The sequence below is a fragment of the Chelon labrosus genome (assembly GCF_963514085.1).
Source record: "Chelon labrosus genome assembly, chromosome: 24".
Classification (NCBI taxonomy): domain Eukaryota; kingdom Metazoa; phylum Chordata; class Actinopteri; order Mugiliformes; family Mugilidae; genus Chelon; species Chelon labrosus.
In genome coordinates this window covers 4093754-4113788 of record NC_140357.1, presented here as the reverse complement: position 1 = coordinate 4113788, position 20035 = coordinate 4093754, and the positions used below count along the sequence as shown (strand labels likewise).

Sequence of the window (20035 nt, the reverse complement as noted above, 5' to 3'; positions counted from 1 at the left end):
CCATTTAGTCCATAGATTATCCACATTGCTTCATGCTCATCTTGTCTCAGGTAAAAAGTCCATGAAATGGGTAAGATGTGCAGATGAATGCAGGACTTACAAATTAAGGAAGGTTTTTAGTTGGTGAAAGAAAATATTTGCTTTTTTTACAAAAAAAAAAAAAAACTTTTTGTGCAAACTGTGGCTGCTTAAACCTATTGTGATTCTCTGAAACTGATTCACTAACCAAAGTTTAATAAGTCTTTTTCATAGTGCACAGGTAATCCTCCTTGGCATTAGACTGCAACAACTCTATTAGTTAGAAGCTTACCCCTATACTGACAGTTGGGTTTCCTGGCCCCTTCATTCTTCAGTTCACATACAATTATCCGAAACCTTTTCTTACTATGTGTCATACCATCAGCTTTAGTTTCTCCTTCACCTTTACAAATGGATTTGACTTGCATTATCAAGTTTCTGAAGCTGTAACCTTGTCTCAGACAGATTACTATATAGTGCCCCAGTGGCTGAACAACATCTGCTCATCTGACCAATTTGAATGAAGATGAACATTATCTCAACAGAATATCAGTTAAAGACAGCTCTTTGTGTAATAGCTAAGCCGATATGGAAAAACGCATTATACAGCAGCCTGAGAGAACACCAACAGGGAGGATAGATTGAACCTGTGGGTCAAACATTTGCAGCTACATTTTAAACACCATGACTTAACTTGGGCAGTTTCTCCCCTAAAATTCCAACAAAATCCATCTGATGTGAATGCAAACACACTACACACAACTGACAGAAGAACACAGTCTGTGTGGACTACAAGGCTACAGCAGTAAAAGCAGCCATATGTGAAAGAGAAGAAAAAACTTAATACAATGACGATGTCTTTTTTTTTCTGTGGTTGTATGTTTTTGTCTTGGCTTGAATTTATTTTCTTTCCAATTATTGTTTTGGAGGTAGTACTTCAAAAGAAATTGTGCAGAGACAGCTCCAGATAAATATGCATAGTAGGCTTTCTGTTATGCAGATGTGCAGATGACTTACAAATTAAGAAAGCCTTTTAGTTGGTGAAAGAAAATATTTGCTTTTTTTGCTTTTACAAAAATAAAAAATAAAATAACTTTTTGTGCAGACTGTGGCTGCTTAAACCTATTGTGATTCTCTGAAACCGAAGATGGCGAAGAAAGTTCAGTGACATATCAGTGAAGGCAGCAAGTTAGTAATAGAGAGTTTATTTTTTTTTTTTTTTTTTTTTTTTTTTTTTTTTATTTAGAAAGAGCATTTACAAATGACAATGCCACAGTCTATTACAAACAGCCTCAAGCACATGTATGTATACAATGACATTATCGTTTAAATAGTCACAAATTACCTGCGTATGCGTATTACTATGTAGCTCTTTCAGATGTTTTTAACATTTTATGTAACATTGTTAAAAACTATTAACAAGAAGGAACATGGGAGGCTTCCACATTGGAGAGGTATAGAAAACAAAATGCTAGTGTAGCTATATAGCAAAATAAATAGGTTCAGGTTAAAAAAATAAAGAAAGAAAGGAAAAAGAAAAACCTAGGTCACTAGAACAGTTTTCCTGACCTTTCTTCAGTAATTTAGGAGAAGTCCATTCTTATAGGTTTGATATACTCAGTCCATTTACTCCAGATTATGTAAAATCTATCTTTCTGGACTTTAAGGGAATATGACAGCCGCTCCATTACATAAATTTCATAAATCATGTCTATCCATTCATCTATAGTGGGTTGATGGGGTTTCAGCCAGTTTCTTGTAATAAGTTTTTTGCTTCCAGCTAGGAGAATCTGAACCAACTTTTTATCGGTATTTCTCCATCCGTCAAATTGAATGTCTCCCATATAAATTGCATCAATTGTAAAAGGGATATTGACTCCAAATACATTGTTAATATGTTTATGGATTTCCTGCCAATAAGGAACAATGACTGGACAACTCCAGAAAACATGGAAATGATTGGCGTTGTCCATCCCACATTGTCTCCAGCAGCTGGAACCCCCTCCCCCGTATCTTTTTTGTAAAGGTGTAATAAAAAACCTAATTACACTCTTCCAACAGAATTCACGCCAAATAGTCGAGCAGGATGAAGTCCATTGTACGAGACACATTCTTTTCCAAGCATCCTCTGTTATAATCAAATTGCCTTCTCTTTCCCACTTTTCTTTTATATACCAGGTATTTCCTGATTTGTGATGGAGTATAGCTTTATATAGTCTAGAGATAATCTTAGTACAGGGAGACTCTGATACCAACAAGAGAATTTTCAGAATTCCTGTTTCTATTTTACCTAAGTTTGGTCTCAGATTCTGGTTAAAGTAATTTCTAACTTGAAGATATCTATAGAAATCCTTTTGCTCAAGATTGTATCTTTTCTTTAGGTACTCAAAACTATGGAATGTCCCCTCCTTCGTAAATGAGAAATAATTTGTTAGACCTCTGGCAGCCCATTTTTTAAATTTACCATCAGATCTGTTTGGAATGAATTCGGTGTCATAAGCACACCATCTCAGTAGTTTAATTGAATCATTTATATTACAAGTTTTCGCAGTTTCCTGCCAAGTTCTCAATAGTATGTTTAACCAAGGGTTGCCTATGTTCAGCTGTTTATTCAACAGTTCGTTATCTGCAATAGTAGCTTCAATAGGCATCCCTTCTAGTAGCTCAAGTTCAACTTCCTTCCAACGTGCAGAATAAGCTGGGGTACATAAGCAAACCAGAGGCCTCAACTGTGCTGCTAAGTAATACTCTCTTAAGGAGGGGAGACCCATACCCCCACTCTCTTTGCTTAGTTGTAAGGTCTTAAACTTAATCCTGGGTTTTTTCCCCTGCCATAAATACCTGGATATCATCACATCCCATTCTATGAATTGCTTGGTTGGTATTGATACTGGAAGATTCTGGAAAAGGTAAAGCAATCTCGGCAATACGTTCATTTTAATGGACTCCACCCTGGAGCTTAGACTCAAGAAAGGGATAATATTCCACCGCGAAATGTCAGATTTCAACTGGGAATTTAAGGGGTTATAATTCGAATCAAATAATTTTGTGATATCCTTTGTTAAGTTTACCCCTAAGTATCTAATTGATTCTGCATCCCATTTCATTTTGTATTTGCTTCTGATGTGGTTAGGTGGGTTATAGTTGAAGGTGATTACCTGTGTTTTTTGTATATTAAGTTTATATCCTGAATACACCCCATATTGTTCTAGCAGGTTCATAAGCTTTGGAAGTGACTGTGTGGGTTGTGATAAATATATCAATACATCGTCCGCAAATAAGGCCAATTTATTTTCTCCTGATGGCATATTTATTCCTTTGATGTCTGTACTTTGTCTGATCCATTGGGCCAAGGGCTCAATAAATAGAGAGAAGAGGAGAGGTGAGGCGCAACAGCCTTGTCTCGTTCCTCTTTCAAGGATGAATGGATTAGATAAGTGACCATTAATTTTTATTTTTGCAGAAGGTTTATCGTATAGGGCTTCAAATACTTCAATAATAGATTTATGAAAGCCAAATTTTTCTAATACTTTATACAAAAAAGACCACCTGACTGAATCAAAAGCCTTTTCGGCATCTAGACTAATAATGGCTGTTTCTATTCCTTGTTCGATAATCCAATCTATTATGTGCAAAGTTCTCCTAGTATTATCCTGTGTTTGTCTTTGTTTTACAAAGCCAGTTTGGTCCAAGTGGATCAGTTCTGGTAATATATTTTCAATTCTTTTGGACAGGACAGTTGTAAATAATTTATAATCTATATTCAGTACACTAATCGGTCGGTAATTGCTGCACTCCAATTTGTCTTTTCCATCCTTTGGTAACACAGAAATAATAGCATATCTCCATGAGGCCGGGGTCTCTTTCCTCTTCAACACCCAATTAAAAGTTCTCAATAGTACTGGAGCCAGTGCTTCTTTCATAGTCCTGTACCATTCAGAAGTGAAACCATCTGCACCCGGCGACTTTCCTGTTTTCAATTTACTTATTGCTGCATTTAATTCTTCTATTTTTATTTCAGACAATAGTTTATCATTTTGTTCATTTGTAATGGTAGGTAAATTAAGAGTGGCTAAAAATGATTCAATCTGAAAGTCATTATTCATTCTTGGTTGGGAGTACAGCGATTTATAATACATTTCAAAACTTTGCTGAATTCTCTCTGTTTTTGTTTCAATGTTCCCCGAATAAGGATTTCTTATTTTATATATTGAATTGTCTGCTTGTTGTTTGCGTAATCTGTAAGATAGGAGTTTAAGAGATTTTCCACCAGCTTCATAATAACGTTGTTTTGTAAATAACAGCATTTTCTGTATTTCTAAAGTAGTGATTTCATCTATTTCTTTTTTGATTTTATTCATTTTTAATCTAGTTTCCTTATTTAGAGTCTCTACATGGTCTCTTTGTAATTCCTTTAATTTCTCTTCCAAACTAATGAGCCTTTCTTTTCTGAGTTTCTTTTCGTACGACGAGATAGCTATTATTTTCCCTCTGAGGACTGCTTTGAGCGCATCCCAGAGCACAGATGGCGTCACCTCCCCATTGTCATTCAGCTCCAGATATATTTTAATTTCTCTCCTAATTTTTTCCTTAATTTGTGAGTTGTTTAGAAGATTCGAATTCAGGCGCCAAGGTAAAGATCTTGGTTCATTGTCTAAATGTATTGACATGTATATGGGGCTATGGTCAGATAAAGTAATCGGACCAATATTACATTGTCTTATTCTGTGAAAGTCTTTGCCAAAAGTGAAAAAATAATCTAATCTGGAATAAACTGCATGAGGTGAGGAGAAGTGGGTAAAATCTCGGCCAGACGGATACAACTCTCTCCAAACATCGATAATTCCCACTTCTTTCATCAAAGCATTCACTTTCTTACTGATAGCTTTTAAGTCTGACTTTTTATTGGAGGAGTCCAATCTAGGATTCAAACGAATATTAAAGTCTCCTCCACAGATTAAAGTGCCCTGGCTTTTTGTAGTCATTATTTCAAATATTTTCTTGTAAAATAGCCAGTCACTACCAGGGGGGATATAGACATTCAGGAGGGTTATTAAGGCTCCGTTAATTTTCCCAATAACCAGAACAAATCTTCCTTCCTTGTCCCTAATTTCTGACACGTGTTCATATTTAACTTGACCCGATATCAATACAGCGACTCCTCTGCGGCGTCCTGATTTGTGAGAAGATGAATATATGTATTTGAAGCCCATTTTGTTTAGCTTGTCATGTTCTATATCACTCAAATGCGTTTCCTGTAGAAAAGCGATTTGAATCTTTTCTTTTTTTAATTTGGACAAAATTTTTCCTCTTTTGATTGGACTATGTATACCATTTACATTATAAGAAGCTACTTTTAGAGTTTTACCCTGCATACATGTGAACAGAAATCAGTCTCCATATACTTCCTAGGGAAGCCTCCCCTCCCTGAAAGAACTGACAGGGAATGAACATAGAAAAAGAATGCAAAACCAAAAATACAAAACAAATGCACATGAAATATAACAAAGCTGTGTATGACTTCCACTCCAGAGGTCTTTGATGTGACCCTACTGTAGTCTCTAGGGAAAGTCCCTCCCTGAGTCCAGAAGAGGGGGCCCTACTGAAGATAGCTGCACCAACAAGACCCCCCCTGCACCCTGTAGTCTTGCATTTAGTAACTTAACATCATTGATCGGAGTGACCAGGCAATAGTGACAGTTCCCCCGTTTAGATTTAGGTTTTTATATCCCCGTCTACCTGACTTTGAAGGGGGAAAAAAAAAAAAAAAAAAAAAAAAAAAAGGAAAATGAAGGGGGGCTCATTTACCAGACAAACATGACCAGTCTTAACTTGAAGTTGTTGGAGGTGAGGCCCGCCTGAAAGATTGTAGTCTCTCCTTGAAGTTGGACTCTCGTCTGGAGTGGGATGCGCGTCTCCCCCTCCGCTGGCTGTTCCTCTCCCACGTCAGCTGTCGCAGTTTGTCCATCAGCGTCTCTGGAGGTTTGACGATCTCTACCGGGTATCCTCTGTCTGACATGTCAGTTGCCGCTTCCTCGGCGCTCTCGTAGATCTGGGTTTCGTCGTTATATTTGACTTTGAGCCGCGCTGGATACAAAGTTTGGAACGGGATCTGGCGCTCCTTCAGGATCTTGCGTATTTCTGTATATGCCCTTCTTTTCTGAAGAGTACGCGGCGCATAATCGTTGTCCAGGTTTATTCGCCTCCCTTGCCAGGTAAAGCCCTTTTTCTGCCAAGCTAAGCGGAGAACATTTTCTTTTGTTTTGGAGCTGAGGAATCTCACCAGGATGGATCTCGGCGCTGCGTCCTCAGGTGGCTGTGGACCGAGCGCGCGGTGTGCTCTTTCCAGGTGCAAGGGCATGTCGTCGGGTATGTCGAGGTTTTCGCGGAGTAACTTTTCCACGAACGAAGTCATGGATTGGGACTGCTTTTCGGCTCCCTCGGTGACTCCATAGAGCCGTATGTTTTCACGTCTCGACCGGTTCTCCTGATCGGTTATCTTGGCATCCAGCGAGTTGTGTAGCTTAAGCATTTCTGCTAAGATATCCTCTGTGTTTTGGACTCGTTCCTCGACTTTCATTATTCGCTCTTCCGCCTCGTCTAGTCTTACGTTGGTCTTTGAAATTTCCCCCTTAATGTCCTCCAACTGTTGCTTGTTGTCCTGGCGAAAGCCCCTCAGCTCCCGAAGGATCAAGTCCAGATCAACTTTCTCTTCGCCTGGCATTGCGTTAGCCTGTTTGCTAGCAGTGGTCTGCGTGTCGCCAAATGGTCTTTCGCCGTCATTTATTTCTGGCTGCTGAGTCCCCCTCTTGCCTTTTAGCCTGGTATCCATCGTTGCCCCCGCTTAACAGAGTATATAAAAGTGATATTTCGCTTTTTGGGGGGCTAATTCAATGACTTTGTAGAGGGTGCAGGCGGGAGCTCCCTAACTAAGCTGCCATCTTGTCCGTGTCCCACCCGGAAGTCCAGAGAGTTTATTTTTTCAACTTTGAACAAGATGAGTACATAGAGGTATCTGAACATATATGTATCACAGAGAAGTCCGACTGCATTAATAACATTATTTGTTTTGCATTCAAACATGGAATCAGTTGTAGAAGGTAAATTCAAAGCAAGATGGACAGATTATTGGTCAAAATTGCGAACTCTCTAATCATTTCATTTACCAAATGTCTGAAGTCCATGTAGCTGTAGAATAGTACAATCACTATGTATAGTTTAATATGTCATCGTCATAGTGCACAGGTAAACCTCCTTCACATCTGACTTCAACAAGTCTACTCTTTAAATTCTTACCCCTATACTGACATTTGGGTTTCCTGGCCTCTTCATTCTTCAGTTTACATACAATTATATTAAACCTTTTCTGACTGCGTGTCATACCATTATCTCTAATTTCTCCTTCACCTTTACAAATGGATTTGACCGTTTTTCCATCATCAAGGATGAACGTGTTTATTTTCTTACAACTGTTGTCGTTATTGTAGATATTCTTTCTTTGAATCTCTGCATCACACTTGCCCTCAGTCATCTTCTTATCAATATGCTGTCTGCGAAACTGCTCATAACCTGGGTTAGGTTGAGGTTGTGCAACCTCAAAGACCAGCATGATCAGCAAACAGGCGAACATGATCTTCATGATTCCCTGTGAAGGAAGAACAGAAATAAAGAATGGATTTCAACAAAGGGAACAGCATTGCAGTAATTAGACAAGCTGCACTGAGTAAACTTTCAATCCTTAAGGCTCAGTACATGATCTCTACTGATTCAGATTATAAACTGTCCCCACTCAGAGCACACTCTTCACCAGTCCTACCTGCACAGCTTCCTTCAATATTTCTCAGCAGCATATACCAGGTATTACTTGCTGATGAATTCATTATGACTGATCACTTTTACACTTCATGTTCCCATCTTTCTAAGCATATGTTTTGAAACAGAGCAGTTGGCCCACTAAACATTCCTTTATGAATTGTTTTGTACTTCTTGAAAATAAATTTAGATATATACCATTTACACAGCCTAGTCGTATACTGGATCCACAAAACACAAAAAAACAAGTCATTTGAAAAATGAAATGATTGAATAACTTCCTTACCATATTTGTTGCCCAGATAGTGAGTGGCTGTTAGGTTGGCTGGTCGACCTGCAGGGGTTTGGGTAGAAGTTGGCTGTGTGAATCACCAGGTGAGACCTTCAGTGAGAGAAATTCTCTGAAGCTGTAACCTTGTCACAGACAGTCTGCTATATAGTGCCCCGGGAGGTGGACAACATCTGCTTATCTGACCAATTTGAATGAAGATGAACAGAAAATCAGTTAAAGACAGCTCTTTGTGTAAAAGGTAAGCAGATATGCAAAAATGCATTATACAGGTTCACAAATGGGAGATCAAGTCGTACTGGGCAGTGCATATTTGGACGCAAGTGTTGCAGTTTTCATTATTTTGACTTTGTCTTCATCAGGCTGGATTTGAACAGTAACTGAGGTGAAACAGGCTTTAATCTTCAAGTCTCTCAGCTGAACATCTAAAGTCAAGAAGTCACCTGCAGAAGCAGCCTGAGAGAACACCAACAAGGAGGATTTGAGTTTAAATTGAACCTGTGGGTCAAACATTTGCAGCTACATTTTAAACACCATGACTTAACTTGTGCAGTTTCTCCCCTAAAATTCCAACAAAATCCATCTGGTGTGAATGCAAACACACTACACACTACTGACAGGAGAACACAGTCTGTGTGGACTCCAAGGCCACAGCAGTAAAAGTGGCCATATATACAAGAGCAGAAAAAACGTAAGACAATGACAGTGTCTTTTTTTTCCTGTGGTTGTATAATTGTGTCTGAGCTTGAATTTATTTCCTTGGGAGGTAGTGACAATGCAGCTATAATAAACACTCCTGAAGTTTACATTAACCAACCGTATTCAGAGAGCGTTCGATACCTGGACAACGATTATCTGGATTTGAATAGAGAGAAGAAGAGTACTAACATTCATTGTTTCTGAACAGAGATAAGCCACAGACAACTCTGAATGTGAGATATGCAAGTTGAGTCAAGGACACGTCAGCCTAGCTGTTGCTGAAACAGGTTATGATATCACGTATCCCCTCACAATGGAAGACTTTATAGTATATCAGAGGGTTACAGTTACATGAATCTCATGTAAATGCAAATTAAAACTGAACATGAGCATTTTGTACGTGTGGTGAATATGAAACAAGCTGTATGTCAAGGTATTAATCTTGTTAAAGGTTGTTGCAGCTTTTCTGTTGCTTAGGGCCATAGCACTCAGAACATGAATCAATTCTGGCTCAATTTCTACAGAAAGGAGAGCAGGAGGAAGTTACAGAGTGAAGGAACAACTACTGACCATGTGAGGTAATAATGTGAGTGCATCTTTTGTCACAAATTGAACTTGATCAGAAACACTGCAAACGGTTTCTTGATGAGCCAAGTTTCAGTATCTAATTCTTACTGTCATTTAAGCCTCACTGCTCTGTTTCTGATTTTACAGCAATTTGACAAGATGGTCAAGAACTTGTTTGAGTGTTTCAATCAAATAATGTCAAATAATATTCAACTTGTATAATATCAAGAGTCAAACAAAACGTGCATTTGCGTGACTTTATTCTTTTAATTATTCAACATTGCAGTGCAACATCATCTGGTGCTGTGTGTAGTTCAGGTTTAACAGATTCTTCAAAACAAAAACAAAGAAAGAACTGACAAAGAAGTGACAAATGAAAAGGTGCATTTACAGACACTTGCAACTACTTGTTCTTCTGTTAAGACCTGAAAGGCACATGATCTATGTTAAACTCAAACATCCTTGAATCCTGTAAATGTGAAAACAAAACAAGAACAGCTGAAATATTACTAGAAATTATTCTTTGGCAAGTTTCTTTTTTTAATTTACATGAGCATTTTTTTCCAACGACACTTAGCTCATGCAGCAGGTTGTGACTTTGGATTTTCAACACATCCTGTAACCTATGTCACCTTCTACAGGTGAAATAAATAGCTCCCGTTCATATTAATGGAATATAAACTAAATATTTCATTACTCCAAACACTCATCCGTCCTCCGCTTGAAGGCAAGAAGGTAGACACAAAGACAGCCAGTATCTTCTAACAGCAGGTAGAGTTTGGAGTCGACTAGACTGGCCTGTATCAAAGACTGGGCCGGCCTGCAGAGGTCTAGCATAGACCGGTCCACTCAAGGAAAACGGAGTCAGATCAGAGCGGTCGACACTCCCCACAGGAGAAGTCTGTGCCGAGCGCCGACTGTGCTGAGCTGATGTCTGCTCCTGTCTTGCATTATACTGAGGTTGACCAGAGCAGCTGATGCTCATCTGTGATTGGCCAGTTTTTCTTTCTGACTGTTGGACTGAAGTCACCAGCCAGTGTGTCTGACTGTGGACAGACGGATGCAGCGGGGAGTGGCAAACAGAGGTGGAGCTAAAAATACAACAGTTGGATTTTACTCCAAAAACACACAAGCCAAAGTTAATGTCTAAAGTTAATGTGTTGTAAGGGATCATTTCCCACTAGCAGCAAAGAAAATAAGGTCCTTACCTGTTGAATGATGTCTGAAGGGAAGAGGAAGATGGCCAGTCATGTTTATGAGGACTTGCCATGGTCACATAGTCATCCTGAGGCAACACAGATGAACTGTGGCAGACCTGAGGGGACATGGTCATGTACCCCAGCACTTCCTTCTCCTCAACCGGCTCCTGGCCCTGCATCCTACGGACTGCAACACTGCATTGGTCTGTTTCCATTTCCATGTAGCTGCTGGACACAGAGCTGCAGTGCTGAGCTCTGAATGGGCTGAAATGAGCGGTGGAGCTCAGGGATAATTCTGGCTGCGTTTCTTCTTGTTTGCGGGGGCTCTGGTAACACTGTGCTGGAGTAGTCTGGACATCAGGGGCTCTTGGAAGCGTGGCCAGCGGACCTAGAGCTCTCACATTCACTGGCTTTTCTCTGTATACTGGTCTGCAGCGCTTTGAGGCTAGAAAGGCTTGAGGCTGACTGTGACTAGAGGTTGGTGATCGGCTGAAGTCAGGAAGAGCTCGTAATGCTCGTACCATCTCCCGAACTGCCTCATGAATGTGTTGGGCCACTGCTGGGTTTCCTGTACAGAACATAAATAGTCACATTCATACAATGAAGCACACTAAATAAACATGAAACATGAGGAAATGAACAAACTATTGTTAATTACCTTGTTCTCTCGCTTCCATCCAGATCTCTCCAGGACCGTTTGGGGCAGACCTGCCTACCTCCAAGTAGAAAAGGCCATCTAAATGACCAAAGCGCCGAACGCTAAGTAAAGGTATGGTGACAGATGGCAGATCATTGCCTGCACCCAGTCTAACCAAGATGAGAGACGTAGCTGTGAGGCAGAGCCGGTTCTCTCCTGTGAGGGACTTGGAGGTGCCCAGACCCCTGGGCTTCACCGTGACGGGCCAAACCTTAGGTGAAGGTGAAAGGAACGGGAGCGGAGTATGGCAGCGATATTTTTATAGCCAGTCAGAGGCAGTAGCACTTAAAGATGGCTCTTTTTTCTGTTTTGTTTTTGTAGTGTGACATAGGTTAAATTGACAGCATAACCCGCAAATGATTAAATAAAGGATTCATTTTTTACTAATTTGATCGTCATAGGAATCAGATAACATATGATCACAATCACACCATCTGTTGATTACCTGATATATCATTTCTGACTGAGACAAAAAGCTGCAAATCAGGTTTTGTCTACTAAAACAGCAAAATTAGAATCAACCTACAGATTTCTATTACTCTATTAAAAACAAAAAAAAAAGCTTCAGGTCCAACCTCTTTGAAGAAAGCAGCAGGTGGGAGAGTACAATACCCATCATCCTCTTCCTCAACCCCTTCTCTGTGCTCTTCATCCTTCTGTTCTTCCTCTATAAGTTTCTTAATGGCCACATACCAGTCTTCTTGTTCCTTCTCGTCCTCCATCACCAGCACCATGGTCTGATCCTTGGCGTACAGCGCCACCGCGTGGCCTTTCCGGGAACTGCCGATCCGACTGACGCCAAGACAGCACCGCAGGTAAATCACCCTGGGAAGTAAGATTTAATTACTGAATGAGTAAATACAAACTCTGAGCTCTTGTATAAACCCTTTAATTAGCTGAAGTAACTTTTACCAACCCTTGCTTGCTTGATCCGAACAGCGCAGCTTTACCAGCAGACTTCTCCACAGCGGTGAACTTCTCCTGGCTCTTGTACCACTCGAGTCGGCTCGGCCCAGTGTGACTCCCCGCTCTCAGGACAAAATATCTTCTGTGGTTGCGCTCCAGCTTCCCCAGGTAACTTTGTCTCACCACATCGCCCTGTGGCTCAGAGGAGGTCATGAGGGCACCAGCCAGAGGCGCAAGAGGGACGGAGCTTCGGCCGGTACAGAAGAGCTCCTCGTAGAAACGAGAAGAAGAACGCTCTCTTAACTGCATCCCGATGGGACCGTCCCCAGACTCCTCATCCGGCTCCGTTTGGCGGTCGCTCCAAGGAGGCCGCAGAGGAGATTCAACTGGAAGCCACGTTTGGGTGGAGCTGAGGCCGTGAGACGACAGAGGGGAGAGGGAAGCTGGCGGTGGAAACCTTTTTTGGTTGGGACACCTGTCGGGCCCTTCTGCCATTTCATTCATGTCAAGCTGAAGACCTGTCATCAGAACAACAATAAGATGACTGAGATTTCGCCACAACAAACAAGCTGAGGAGTCTGAACACCATCTCACGAGGTAAATGATTTTATTTATTGGATACGTTTCAGTCTTCTAACATGCAATCGCAGAAATATAAAACAGTAGAGAACAAGATACAAAGCCTTAAAGTAAGCGCTACTGCTGAGGAGTCATCAATACAAAGTCCAACTGTCAGCGCTGTCAGATCACTGTTAAAGATTGTGAAAACATCATGCATCACTAGATTATGAAATAGCTTCCTAGTTATTCAACTGACAGGCCAGTTTTGGCAACTTCAACAATTCATCTTAAAGAGGAAGTTATTAAATTAAATGAATAGATTATTTGCATTTGTATCCCTATTGTATCCTGTAGGATTATTAAAGTTAATGGAAAGGCAATTTATACAATTTAATTAAAATGCCTGAATGCCTAGAATCCCTAATTTCTAGTAAAGTTTGACTTCCGGTCAATTCTGACCATTTTATCCAATAATAAATGTGACAATTAGGAGCTTTTCCAACTTAATAATAGTGATAATAAAATAATAAATATGTAAATATCACTAAGCACATATATTGACTACATATTGAATAGTACACCTTCAATGGAAGGCTGTGGGGATGTTTCTAATTTAGCTACTAATTAAGCCAATTAGCTAACCATGCTAACTAGCTAGCTAAGTGGAGATTTCCCGCTCTGTTCGGGCAAATTCCTTTCATTAAAAACTTACCTGAAACTGACAGGTCTAAACATTACACCTGAAAACTTGGACTGCTTTCAGGGTTTCGTTTCAGTCTGCCTGTAACTGTCGAGCAGGGCTTTCCAAGCTCATTTTCTGCGTCTCTTCGCCCTGGCTTCCGTCCAGTTCGCCCACAGGTGCAGCAGATACCAATCAGTGTGGCCTTCAGTGGCTCCTCGTAAAGACAGACACCCAGTTGAAGCAGTGTTGGACAAGTGGCTCATTGAAGTTCTCAGAGTAGAAACTAAATATAATTTTAAAATTGGCCAAGCTGACTAATTATTTTAAGTAAATTTTATCTTACAATACAAAAAAATCTTGCAGGAACAGTAACAATTCCTATAATAACACAGTGACCAATAATAAACGACAGAAAGGCTACACTAACTAAATATATAAATATGCAAAGTAAAAGCATTTATTGTGCATATTAAGAAAAGATTAAACAGCCCATCTCTTCGCTTTCACACAGTTTTTTTTCTGTTGAGACACAATTCAGTGCCGAATAGTGCCATGGGAAATAACTGGTTCTTTAAACAGATAAAGGAAGTGTTTGTCAATGTGTCACCGCAGTTGTTTGTGATGAAATAACTGCAATAACCTGTGGAACCGTTTGGCTAAGGCATGTTTCATCACTGACAGCCACTCACTGTTAGCACAGCTTCTGTAAGAAGAGGACAAGTGCAGGGAAACCTGGGCCTTTGGATGCTTCGGCTTCTGTGCCAGGATGGCTGTCCTCCAGACTATCCTCTCCCAGGTCCTCACCCGGTCGGGCCTCTGTGACGTCCTGTACGTGGTCAGTAGTGGAATTCTTGCAGTCGTTGTGTTTTGGACGGTGAAGCTGCTGGTGCGCCATGCCTGGTACACTCACAGGCTGTCCTGCTTCAGCAAGCCAAAAGCACGCTCGTGGCTGATAGGCCACCTGGGACAGGTAGGTAGACTATTTATTATGTTTGATGCTCGACAAATGGTGACACAACAAATCAGGAAATGCAGTTGTAGACAGCGATATAGGATGTGCTTTGGATTTCATCATCTAATGCAGTAACCCATCAATAAATCATCTTTACCTCAGATGCAGAGCACAGAAGAAGGTCTCCTGCAGGTGGACGACTTGGTGCAGACGTACAAACACTCCTGCAGCTGGTTCATCGGGCCTTTCTATCACCTGGTCCGACTCTTCCACCCTGACTACGTCAAACCTCTGCTAATGGCCTCTGGTAGGAACTAGCATCATCAGTAAGATAGTGAAGCTACCTGACTATTACAGTTTCCCCAGAGCTTCATATAATGTTGTTTCCTCCTTCCATTATATCATCACTCCTTTACGTCTCCAAGCGAACATCACCATGAAAGATGAGCTTATCTACGGCCACCTGCGTCCATGGCTTGGTGAGTCAAATATGTCATGCTGCTCTGAAATTAGTCTGCAGTTATGCAATTTCAAGGTTCGTTGGAATCAAGTTTGTGTAATTGTAAAGTCAAATGGCTGATCTTCACATTGAAACCATCTCCGCCAGGACAAAGTCTGTTAATAAGCAACGGGGAGGAGTGGTCCCGCAAGAGACGGCTGCTCACTCCAGCTTTTCACTTTGATATCCTGAAGAACTACGTCACCATGTTCAACTCCTCAGCTAATACCATGCATGTAAGACACACACAGCCACACACAGCAACAAGGTCAAACTCACAGTTTACACGCGCATAAAAACGCAAAATAAAGAGTTTATTATTTAATATTTTTGTGGAACTAGAAGAAGAAAAACATGATTGGTTTCCTATGTCCTGCGTCTCCCTCAATGTCTTTCAGGATAAGTGGCGCCGCCTGGTGGCAGAAGGCAAGAATAACATGGAGATGTTTGACCATGTCACCCTGATGACACTGGACAGTTTACTGAAATGTGCCTTCAGCCACAACAGCAACTGTCAGGAGTGAGACTATACGCACTTGATTAATTTAGCAGATATATTTTATTCACGTCGTACTTCTATGTTTTTGATGAAACTGTCTCTCCAGGTCTACCAGTGAGTATGTGTCAGCCATAGTGGAGCTCAGCGACCTGATAATAGACCGCCGGCAAAACATTTTGCACCACTGGGAGTGGCTTTACTGGAAATCCCAGCAGGGAAAACGGTTCAGGCAGGCCTTAAACGTTGTACACAGGTGTGCTCTCTCATATATAATATGAAAAGTAAAGTATTAGCACGTGATATTACTTTTTGGAAAATAGCTCTAATTAGCATCTATTTTATCCTACTGTATTTTGCAGGTTCACCAGAGAAGTGGTTCAGAAGCGTCGAGCCCTCATCGACCAACAGATGGAGAAAGAAACACTGTCTAATGTCACAACACCGCAGAGGAAGAAAGATTTCGTGGACATCATACTGTTGTCGAAGGTTGGCCCACAGAAGAAATATAAAGAAATACAAGAGGTACTGCAATTCATTATATTACACATGATTGTGTATGTGTTGCGTGTTAGGATGAAGACGGGCAAGGCCTGACAGATGAAGAGATACAAGCTGAAGCCAACACCTTCATGTTCGCAGGTGAGATGTAAATGTTACTAAATAGCGCCCCCTGTGCTCAGAAGTGGTAATTACACAACGTTAGTCTATTAGCATTCCGACCTAAATATTAAAGCTGCACTTTATAGAATTTTCACCTTATTTTTAATCGTCAACATGAAAGCTTTCTTACTTGAAATGAAGTGCTTTGTCCACAGGTCATGACACGACTGCGAGCGCTATTTGCTGGACGCTGTATAACTTAGCGCGCCACGAACACTATCAGGAAAAATGCAGACAGGAAGTGATGGACCTGATGCAGGGGCGAGATGAACATGTCATACAATGGTCAGAAAAAAGACACACATTGAATACTTTACCTATTCACCGTGTGGATCAGTTCTATTTCAGTTATTCAGATGTGAATATGGACATGTGTGCAATGACACGTCTTTTAATGTAAAGGGAGGATCTGTCCAGCCTTCCCTTCACCACCATGTGCATCAGAGAAAGCCTCAGACTCCACTCTCCTGTGCAGGCTGTGACAAGGAACTACACTCAGGACATTGAGCTACCAGGGGATTGCACGGTACCAAAGGGTGAGAAGCTTCTTTAAAAGTACATTTTAAAAAGGCCACCGTTCAGGTTTTGCTTCTAGCCAAGCTTTTGCATGTCAGCAAACCATGCAGTTTTTTATTGGTGATGCAGCATTTTAAGGAATATCCATTTAAGGAGATTTTACTGTATGCCGTGTCGACTGGGAAATGAAACTTGTGGTGAGAGTTGTTTAAGAGCGTCCTTTAAGAGAGTAAAGCTCTGAAGGTTCAAGTCAAAATACCTCTTTTTGCCCTTTAAACATTCCCTAGGTGCGATCTGTTTGGTCAGTATTTATGGAACGCATCACAACCCTGCTGTCTGGACAGACCCACATGTAAGAACAGAACACATTTATTTTAATTTGATGTTCACTTTGGTACAGATTTATCTAATCTGTGTGATTTACTCTCTAACCAGGAATTTAACCCTCTGCGTTTTGACCCGAACAACACGGAGAGCCACTCTTCTCATGCCTTCATCCCCTTCTCTTCTGGCCCAAGGTTCAGTTTTGTCATTCGGCCTGAAGCTGAATAAGATCTGACTAAAGTGAGGATGTGTTGGTCGAGTAAATAACCTGTACGTGTTCACAGGAACTGCATTGGACAGAAATTCGCCCTGGCGGAGCTTCGAGTTGTCGTGGCGTTGACCCTGCTCAGGTTTCGTCTGAGCCCGGGTGTGAACCCCGAGCTGGGGAGAAGCTCTGGGGCCGTTCGCCGTCTCCCCCAGCTCGTCCTGCGTGCAGAGGGAGGACTGTGGCTGCAGCTGGAGACCCTGAACTCGACGGACAGATAGAACGACTGGATGAATGATCCGACGGAGTGACATTTTCAAATGTTTTATCATGTTTTTTAAAACTCAAAAGTTCTGGCTTTACAGATGTACCAACATTTTCAACATTTAGTCCCTACAAAGTACACAAAGCCTTTCTTCTTTTCCTTCCAAATGTAACATACAACATGTAAAAATACTATAATGTAAGCAACATGTTGCAACATTCTGTGTTCAATTTTACTGTATGAAAAAATAAATTATGACATTCATCTTGCTTAAAATCCTTTTTCATTCATTCATTCATCTTCTGTAACCGCTTAGTCCTGTTAAGGGTCGCGGGGTCTGCTGCAGCCTATCCCAGCTGTCATCGGACGAGAGGCGGGGGTACACCCTGGACAGGTCGCCAGTCTATCGCAGGGCTAACACAGAGAGACAGACAACCATTCACACTCACATTCACACCTACGGCCAATTTAGAATCACCAATTGACCTAATGAGCATGTATTTGGACAGTGGGAGGAAGCCGGAGTACCCGGAGAGAACACACACAGACACAGGGAGAACATGCAAACTCCACACAGAAAGGAACCAGTCGGCCCATGGATTCGAACCCGGGACCTTCTCTTGCTTAAAATCCTTTCTACAGAATTAGTAAACAAGCTTTGGGCCTCTCAGGTGCATGCTTTACTTCATACATAAAGGAGATAAATGAACTTAAGTCAGAGGGTTGTCCACACAACACAGTAAAGCAGTTTTGATCTGTTCAAATGAATTTTTCTCACATCAAGACCTGCAGTCACAACCCGTGACCACCAGGGGCGGAATACTTCCGCTTTGTAATGACGTTTAAGAGTAAACTTTTTAAAAAGTATAAAAAAAAATGTTTATTACATATAAAATTGATTGGATTAAATATAAAATCATTTTCTAACACCTAATAATACGCAATAATTTGTTTTAATGTTATTTTATTCTGATTTCCAGTCCTTTTAAGGCGGAGCCTGTTGTTGTCTTTAACTTTCAGTTTCTACCGTTTCAGTCGTCTCTGAGCATAAACTGCGTATTAAGCTAGCGTGTTAAGACTGAAATGAGTTTAGCTTGTAATTATAGTTCGTAGGTAACGTCTCTTGACATGTTTCTCTGGGTCCTCAACAGCAGCAGCCTGCATTTCTCCTCGTTTTTGACAGTTTAACCGACCGGAGATGTGGCCGTCGGTGACAGCCACGATGCGGGCCGGTTGGTTGTGTCTGTGGTTCTTGGCTGCTGCGTCCGCGGAGGCCGGTGAGTTTTTCTCCTTCGAGCCTCCTCTTTCTTGTTTTCCAACTTGTTGTCCTCTCTCTGAAAGCTGTTTTGGGTAGATTGCGTGGTTATATCAGGGTCAACAGCAGTGTTATTTTCCGTATCCACGGCCCCGCCCTGCGCAGGTCAGCGCGTCAAACGACATTGAAAGCAACAGGCATTTCATACAGACTGAATATAAGGCAAAACAAGGCGAAAATATATTATAAATTGACCAATTAGATAACGAATCGTGGAAGAACTATGAATAAAATACATTAAAAGAGCAGAAGGAGAGGCTCCAGCCCAGTCTGTATATAAACAATTATATATAAACAGTTTATACATATGTCAATTTATATTTTGATATCAAACAACTGTTTTTTAATAAATAGAATAGGTAGGAAATATAAATCAATATAAAACAACCACTAATAGAACAATTGTGAATAAAAATGCAATATGAAAATGAATCAGCAAAAAGAAAATCTGCTTTTTGCACTGACTTATGTTGCACGAACCCCAACCTCACCATCTCATGGTTTTTATAGTTTTATTTATAGTTTCCACCACCACAGTGTACATACAAAATGTCTTTAGATTTCTGTTTTCCTCTATATATGTTGTCATTTTTGTTTCTTGTGTAATTTTCCTGTCGAATTCGTCATTGCTGTGGACTTTTTGTGTTTATATTTTCCGCGCAAATTCCGCACCACTGTGACAAGGAAATTTCCCACACGTGGGATAAATAAACGATGTCTTAATGGAATAGACACACACAGTTTGACAGGTTAATCTAATTGGGCAAAGGCAAGGTTCAGAGTTTGTACGGCCCTCACTTGTTTCTTATCTATATCTGCCTTCCGGTCATGGAAGTCCTTCATTGTCACACCCCTGTTGGCATGAGCACACCATCCAGTGACAAATCACACAAGCCCACTGTTTCACAGATAAGAATGAGCCAAATGTGTGTGACAAAAAAATAACTTTCATTGTTCAACCTTTGTGTCAGATTAGCAGATGAACCTCTCTTATCCAGAACCTGGCCAGAGTCTAGTATGTAAAAAGCATATTTAAAGGCAGCTCTAAACCTTTTTGTCCTTGCAGAGACTGTAGTGTACGGGAAGTTGGGCGGTGAAGTTGTCCTCGATCCAAACTCTCAGAGCGCCATCACATCAGTACAATGGAAAGATGGTAATAACATTGCCATGGATTGGGATGGAAGCATATTTGAGTCATTTCGTCAGTTCAAAGGTATACTGTGCATACAAAGTTCTTCATTTAAAATTAAAGATTGATGCGCCACATTTGAATCATTTGTGACGAGCACTAGCCATGTGTTCTTACAGAGCGTGGCCACCTTAACCAGTCAACCGGAGTGATGACAATCAAAGGACTGACCCGAGAGGAC

At 40.9% G+C, this 20035-nt stretch overlaps 2 protein-coding genes across 4 annotated transcripts; one reads left to right on the top strand and one right to left on the bottom strand.

Moving 5' to 3' along the window:
• Positions 1–9735: 9735 nt before the first annotated feature.
• Positions 9736–14301, bottom strand: LOC311509167 (uncharacterized protein). 2 transcript variants are annotated; one of them, XM_084574234.1, is made up of 7 exons: positions 14163–14301; positions 13461–13641; positions 12198–12705; positions 11857–12106; positions 11243–11492; positions 10594–11152; positions 9736–10476 (listed from the first exon to the last, which is right to left on the bottom strand). In XM_084574234.1, exons 3-7 carry the CDS (start codon positions 12689–12691, stop codon positions 10092–10094), a joined length of 1938 nt encoding a protein of 645 aa, XP_084430360.1. In that variant the 5' UTR covers positions 12692–12705; positions 13461–13641; positions 14163–14301; the 3' UTR covers positions 9736–10091. The 2 variants fall into 2 exon arrangements, with proteins under 2 accessions (XP_084430360.1, XP_084430361.1); XM_084574235.1 differs by having other exon boundaries at positions 14120–14218.
• cyp4f3 (cytochrome P450, family 4, subfamily F, polypeptide 3) lies at positions 13722–19872 on the top strand. Of its 2 annotated transcripts, XR_014699803.1 has the most exons (14): positions 13722–14400; positions 14545–14689; positions 14808–14861; positions 14990–15117; positions 15280–15401; positions 15487–15633; positions 15740–15866; positions 15953–16019; positions 16196–16325; positions 16443–16576; positions 16844–16908; positions 16992–17074; positions 17165–18627; positions 19732–19872. XR_014699803.1 is itself a non-coding variant. In XM_084574236.1 (13 exons), exons 1-13 carry the CDS (start codon positions 14197–14199, stop codon positions 17364–17366), a joined length of 1608 nt encoding a protein of 535 aa, XP_084430362.1. In that variant the 5' UTR covers positions 13722–14196; the 3' UTR covers positions 17367–18793. The 2 variants fall into 2 exon arrangements, 1 of the variants encoding a protein (XP_084430362.1); XM_084574236.1 differs by lacking the exon at positions 19732–19872 and having other exon boundaries at positions 17165–18793.
• The last annotated feature ends 163 nt before the right edge of the window (positions 19873–20035 follow it).

Coding starts and splice junctions, on each gene's coding strand:
- LOC311509167 (XM_084574234.1), bottom strand. CDS start 12,691: ATGAATGAAATGGCAGAAGGGCCCGACAGGTGTCCCAACCAAAAAAGG. Junction 11,493..11,856: donor CTGCTGCTTTCTTCAAAGAG/GTTGGACCTGAA, acceptor CCTTCACCTAAG/GTTTGGCCCGTCACGGTGAA. Junction 10,477..10,593: donor CTTCAGACATCATTCAACAG/GTAAGGACCTTA, acceptor TTGTATTTTTAG/CTCCACCTCTGTTTGCCACT.
- cyp4f3 (XM_084574236.1), top strand. CDS start 14,197: ATGGCTGTCCTCCAGACTATCCTCTCCCAGGTCCTCACCCGGTCGGGC. Junction 15,118..15,279: donor CCTCAGCTAATACCATGCAT/GTAAGACACACA, acceptor AATGTCTTTCAG/GATAAGTGGCGCCGCCTGGT. Junction 15,402..15,486: donor CACAACAGCAACTGTCAGGA/GTGAGACTATAC, acceptor CTGTCTCTCCAG/GTCTACCAGTGAGTATGTGT.